The sequence below is a fragment of the Lipotes vexillifer genome, unplaced genomic scaffold (genome assembly GCF_000442215.2).
Source record: "Lipotes vexillifer unplaced genomic scaffold, Lipotes_vexillifer_v1.1 scaffold860, whole genome shotgun sequence".
NCBI classification, from domain to species: Eukaryota; Metazoa; Chordata; class Mammalia; order Artiodactyla; family Lipotidae; genus Lipotes; species Lipotes vexillifer.
Genome location: NW_006789568.1, coordinates 1,869,615 through 1,876,024, shown reverse-complemented (window position 1 = coordinate 1,876,024; position 6,410 = coordinate 1,869,615). Strand labels below are relative to the sequence as shown.

General features: G+C 57.5%; 1 protein-coding gene across 1 annotated transcript in view; it reads left to right on the top strand.

Annotated features, from left to right (window-relative positions):
• The window catches only part of LOC103087660 (ephexin-1), a 13,604-nt gene that overhangs the window by 1,732 nt on the left and 5,462 nt on the right, over positions 1–6,410 (top strand). The window contains exons 2-5 of the mRNA XM_007462770.1: positions 319–471; positions 1,752–1,881; positions 3,705–3,779; positions 5,928–6,017. Of these exons, the coding sequence (XP_007462832.1) occupies positions 319–471; positions 1,752–1,881; positions 3,705–3,779; positions 5,928–6,017 (448 nt within the window). The remainder of the gene's footprint in view (positions 1–318; positions 472–1,751; positions 1,882–3,704; positions 3,780–5,927; positions 6,018–6,410) is intronic.

The window sequence follows — 6,410 nt, the reverse complement described above, 5'->3', positions numbered from 1 at the left end:
GCGTGCCCCGGTCCGGGAGGATCCCACGTGCCGCGGAGCGGCTGGGCCCGTGAGCCGTGGCCGCCGAGCCTGCGCGTCCGGAGCCTGTGCTCCGCAGCGGGAGGGGCCACAGCGGTGAGAGAGGCCCGCGCACCGGCAAAAACAAGCAAATGCTCCTAATGTCACTACCCACCTATAAAACTGAACGAGTAATTCCGTGAGGTGGCGGAATGCGCCCCCCTCGCCGGGACCTCCTCCTGTCGTGTTGGTTGGTTTGGTAGAGACGTGTCCTGAGTGTCCACAGCCAGCCGCCCCTAACCCAGCCGCCGCCCGCCGCAGGTTTCTCTTGGAGCTGGAGCGCAGGATGGAGCAGAGCAGCGTGGTCTCAGACGTGTGCGACATCGTGCACCGCTACGCCGCCGGCCACTTCTCCGTCTACATCACCTACGTCAGCAATCAGACCTACCAGGAGAGGACCTACAAGCAGCTGCTGTGAGTACGGCTGGGCAGCGGGGCCGTCACGCAGGCGTGGCCCCGGCGGCCCCTCCTCTTGTGCTGACACTGAGCTGTGGTCCCTGGGTCTCTGCTTTCCCAGGACAGCATCCAACTCTGGCACGTTCTGGGGCTTTCGGTGTCACTAGGGAAATGTTGATGCCGGGACGGTCAGCCATGGCGCCCACCGGACCCGTGTCCAGATGGCCGTGCAGAGCTCTGTGAGTTTTAGAAAAGGGAGCTTGAGGCCAAGAGGACAACTCGAGGCCCAAGACGGCAGGAAGGTGGTTTGAACTAGAGACAAGGCAAGGATTGGGGGGGAGGGAGTCTTTCTGGTGGCTTCTCCAGCAAAGCCCTTGAATTTACTAATCTGCCCATTTTGTAAACTTTCTTGGGGTTTCCGTTGATGAGAGAGTTTTTTCATTAACTTGCCCCTTTTGAATTCTTCACATGTCTGTACCACGTTTCAACCACAGTTTAACCAGTGCTATGTTCTTAGCACGCTCATGGGCACCAAAGGACTGAGTAGTGATCTCTGGACGTTATGCTTTGTTGGGTCTTTCCATCAAGCCGTGTAGTTCGCTGGGGATGTTTTAAAGTTTGAGTATTCAGGGGTTTGGGTGTTTTACATTTGGGGTTTGGAAGTGGTATTTGAGGGAATCGGGATGCCGGTTTTGAGGACGAACATTGACAAGACAATCACACAGGAGAATAGGATTCTAGATGTTGCAGTGCCCAGGGGTCCACTGGTGTGGCCCGTGAGAGCAGACTCTCTGGGCCTGAGCGCCATGTCCCTAATGACGGGTAGTGCAGGGCCCGCGTCTGATCTCCAGCAGTGGTTCCCACTGCCCAGCCCGTCTGCAGACGAGACATCCCCACCTGGCAGGAGTAACACAGGTTCTCCCTGCAGCCGTCTCCAGCCTGCTGCCTGCTCCTGTCATTACGTGGGTTTACCTTGCCACCGTTTTCTGCCGTGGGTAAATCATCGGATTCTGCGTCTGACTCATAGCCTTGGCCACGCAAGGGATTCTTGCCCTCCCACACACAGCATATTTTGCTAAGACTTCATGGGCCTGGCGTGTGAAGTCACTATTGTTATTTGACTTGTACACGAACAGTTTATTTTCCATTAAAAAAAAAGAGAGAGAGGAGAGAAGAAATCGACACGTTTTCTGTGCTTGTGGGCTGTCTGGTTCTTAGGGGTCTGAGGACGGGGAAGAACCCCCTCCAATTTGCGCCTCCCACGAGCCAGAGACCTACTCTCTTGTCTGTGTCCCCAGCCAGGAGAAGGCAGCCTTTCGGGAGCTGATCACGCAGCTGGAGCTGGACCCCAAGTGCCGGGGGCTGCCCCTCTCCTCCTTCCTCATCCTGCCTTTCCAGAGGATCACGCGCCTCAAGCTGTTGGTCCAGGTACCAGCCTCTCTCCCCCGACACACACTTCTCCTGCTGTGGGCTGTTTGCTTTGGTCATTCCAGGCTGGCTTTCTGTTTCCAGAAGTCCATTTGTTCCACAAATCCTAATTAAGCTCCTACTGTGTGCCAAGCAGTGGGGGACTCAGCCTCTGCTTCCACAGAGCCACATTATGGGGGAGGGTGGGGAGATACACACACACACACACACACACACACACACACACACACACACACAACCAGGAAGTGGTCATGGCTGAGGACAGTGAAACAGAGTGACATGATGGTGGTGACTGCCTGCCCACTGCCAGTTGGGGGATCAGGAAAGACTTGGATGAGTGACATTTAAGCTAAGACTTGGCTGACAGGGAGGAGCCATTCATCTGACAGGGAGCTGCTTATGCAAAGGCCCCGGGGCAGCGAGGTGCACAGACGGGGCGGCCAGCAGTGAGCTGGGGGAACATGATGGGAATGGGTGTGCAGATGTGGGCAGAGGCTGATCAGGGGCCTAAGGAGCCAGGTAAGACATTGGGTTCTACCCTCAATGTGATGGGGAGTCATTCCATCTAGTTGACGCTGGTAAGAGCTCAAAGCAGCTGCCGTGTGGAGGGTATCGGGCAGGAGGACAAGAGTGGAAATGGGACTGAGGTTCAGAGGCAGCGCTTCCAAGGGGTGAATGTAGGCGGGGTGCTCCGGGTAGAGCCGCCAGTTACCGCAGGAGGTAGGGAGGGGCCCACCAGAGAGGAGGCCAGCGTGGAGGGCTTGTGCCCAGGCTTAAGAAGCCACACCATCTTCTGCCTGAGGCCAGGAGCAGGACCTGGTCAGATGGGGTTTTATCCCAATGAGAAAAGGTGGAGCCTGAGCCATCCTGTTCGCTGGGAGGTGGATTTGGGAGTCAGGGGGATGGTTACAGGCAGGGTTGGTGACCCCATGTTGGTGGGGGGAAGGGTAAGGAGGCATCGGAGCTGACTGCATGTGTCTGGCTTGGCTGGCAGGCAGAGGCAGGGCAGGTGACCGCACAGGGGAGGCTGGGGGCCTGCAGCTGAGGGACATCCAGAGGCGGGAGGGATCTGGGTCTGGTCTGGAGCTCAGGAGAGAGTGGAAAGGATGCCCAGCATCCTGGCGTCTGGGTGGCAGCAGGTGGCTGGGGACATTTGTGCCACCACATGGGGCAGCTGTGGGGAGGTGAGCTGTGCTCAGACGCACCCAAACCTCTTGGAATGAGAGCAGATCAGAAATATGGGCACGGGGAGAACTGTGAGGCAGAAACGAATGCAAACATTATAATTTATAGGCGAAACTCAAGAAAATCCAACTATTGGGAAAAAGACATTTTTATCAATAAGACCAGACTTAACGAAGCCTCGGGGTTGTTGCTACTTGGCTTCAAACGGCAGTCCCGCTGATGCTGCTGCAGACATCGAGCTCACCTCGGGGACAGCCAGCCCTGAGCGACCCTTCCCTCACTGTCGGGCCTCGCCCGCCCCCTTCCCCACCGCACTTGGTTGCCCCCTTTGCTTCGGTCTTCGCTGCAAGGAGACTGGGGCTCGGGTTTGGCCCTCGTAGTTAGTCCTCGTGCAGACCTTGACTCGTGGTTATCATCTTAGAGCTGGGCAAGGCTTGTGTGCGATGCTCTGCCCTCGGCTAGTGGAAGGTTCTCCCGCCCTCAGTCCGTAACTGGTGGGGCTCTTTGCTCCGGGATGTTGCAGCAGCACGAGGCTGTTCGGACCAGTGCGGCAGGGAGGCTGCCACTGCCAAAGGGGGCGGAGAGGGGAGGAATGGCTGTACGTGACCAAACTAAATACAGACTTTGCCTGTGCCCAGAACATCCTGAAGAGGGTGGAAGAGAGGTCTGAGCGGGAAGGCACCGCCTTGGGTGCACACAAGGAACTGGAGCTGGTGAGTTGTGCTTTCCTCTTTCCACATTTCCCGGTCAACGGTCTTCCTCCTCTAGACCCGCCTTCCTGTCCTGCCCCCTCCTGTGCCCGTGCGTCTCTGGAAGATGCAAATTCATTTTAATAGTTGGCAATCCAGAGAAGTCACTGGGTCCAAAGAATAAGTCGGGTGGGCTTCCTGCTCACCCCAGGCTTCTGACGTGTGGGGTGGGCCAGGCCGGCCGGGCGCTCTTGACCTGCAGACATGTTCATGGACCCTCCCGCCAACCCCCGCTCTGTGGCCACCCACAGGCCCAGGCACTCCCCTCCGCAGCCCTCGGAGGCCCCACGCTTGTCCTGACCTGTTTCCAGTGTCAAAAGCCATGGCTCTTGCCTCCCTTGCCGCGCTCTGAGGCCGGCTCTGGCTCTTCTTGGGCCCTGATGCAGCTCTGCCCTGTGCGCCTCTCCGGCCCCCCGATCCCGCCTCTCCCGGCCCTCGAGCTGCACCTCTCCTATCCCCGCGAGAGGACTGCCCGGCCCTGCCAAGCCTAGGCTCTTCCTGCCCAGGAGTGGAGAAAGCATCTCCTCTCCTGATCCTCGGAGAGAAGAGGATCCTCCTGGAAGCTGCCGGCAGAGCAGGGGCCGTGCGGGAGGGGTCAGTGAATGTTTCTGTTCCCACGTGTTTGTCTTAAAGCAGCGCTGTCTCGTGTCTTTGGCTCCAGTGTGTCCGCTGGAGCTGCGAGCCCACTCCTGGCAGCCGTGCAGGGGCCACTCTGTCGTGCTGGTGACCCTGAAATGGACGAGAGCCTGGTGTTGGGAAGTCCTTTCCACTTAGTGTACCAGTGGCAGCAGCTTAGTAAAAGGACTAGCCCCAGTGGGCGTCAGGTGGTGGTTCTAAGCCACGTGGAGCCACACGGAGCCATGAAGACTTTGTAGCTTAATGCAGTCTTTTCCCCCCAGGGGCCTCTCCTCGCATCCCTCAATCAGGCCAGTTGGCCTCCAAAATCCTGGCGATTATACCCTTTGGATACTGGGAAAAACAGCACTCCCCTCCCAGCCTAGTTGGGGAAAGGCTGGAGCCTCGAACAGGCTGGTCAGGGAGGGTCAGTGACCTGCCAGCCAGGCTGCATCTCTCGGGACCCTCTGCCCACCCCTGGAACGCACACACCTGATCAGGTGGGGGCTTCATTCTGGCCCCCACCGGGCAGCCGGCCACACTGGGCCCCAAGGGGTCTCGGGGCACCGGCAAGTGTTTTCTGTTTTCAAGTTCCTTTCTGCTTTCATCTCCTTTTCATTTCCCAGGTATACGCTTGCTTCTCATTATTTACCTTTTTTAATAAAGGTGGGTTTTTTCCCGTAAGTTATAAAAATGATGCTGAATACAAACAAGTCCACAAACTGTTCATGGGCAAGAAGAAGATGGTAAAGGTGAACAGTTCTCCCACACCTGCCGACACGCTGGTGCCGGCCCTCCCAGACCCCTTTCCAGACAGACGCCTGCACACACAGTTGTATTCTTTGCAGATGGGCTTGTGCTTTATGAGCTGGCTTTTCCTTCCATTTTAGTGCCTGTAAAATTATTGCACTTCATGATTTCAGAACAGGGTTATGTGGGTTTATGAGCGTTAATCAACCCCTGTTGATGGACATTTAGGTTGAGGACAGTTTTCCTTGCTCTGAACACCACTGCAGGGGACATCCTAGTACGCACGTCTTTGGGCTCGTTCCTAAATGCTGCGTGCCTGCTGGGTGCCGGGCCCTGTTCTAGATCCTGTGCAGATATCATCTCTAGGAATGAGCCCCCAGAAGTCCCAGAAAATGTGGTTTCATTCGGCCCCTTGGTACCTGGGTTGCCTCCCAGGAAGGTGGGGGGACTCTGTGCTCCCCCCACAGCGTGTGACGGAACCTGATCCCCAGACCTGGGGGCATTTCCAGTCTGACAGATGAGAAAGGACGTCTTCTGGTCGAAATTTGCTCTCTTAGGTGACATGAGGGGTCGGCATCGATTTATGTGTTCTCTGGAGTTCACGTTCGAGCAAAGACAAGGCCCTGATTTTCTACACTGGAACTGAGACCCAGCTGAGACTGACCAGCTGTGGCCCGAGTGGGCCGAAGGAAGTGGTCAGAGACAGCTGCCTGCGGGTGGCCTGATGTGTCCTCCTTCTCGTCCCAGGTGGTAAAAGCATGCAACGAGGGCGTCAGGAAAATGAGCCGCACAGAGCAAATGATCAGCATTCAGAAGAAGATGGAGTTTAAGATCAAGGTGAGCCCATGCCCAGCCACGTGTCCCCGCCCCAGCCCAGCTGTCCTGGAGCATTGGGCACTGGCTGGGCTCGCTGAATGGCTGCCCTTGGGTCTCAGCACAGCATCACCTCCACTGAAGCCTTCCCTGACCCCTTAGCTGAAGGCCCCACCTGCCCCCAGTCACCGGGCTGTCACATTGGCCTAGACCAGGGGTCCCCAACCCCCAGGCTGCGGACCAGTAACGGTCTGCAGTCTGTTAGGAACCGGGCGGCACAGCAGGAGGTGAGCGGTGGGTGAGGGAGTGAAGCTTCATCTGTATTTACAACCACTCCCCATGGCTCCCCATCGCCCCCGTGGCCTCCCATCACCCCCCATCGCCCCCCATGGCTCCCCATCGCCCTCCATGGCCCCC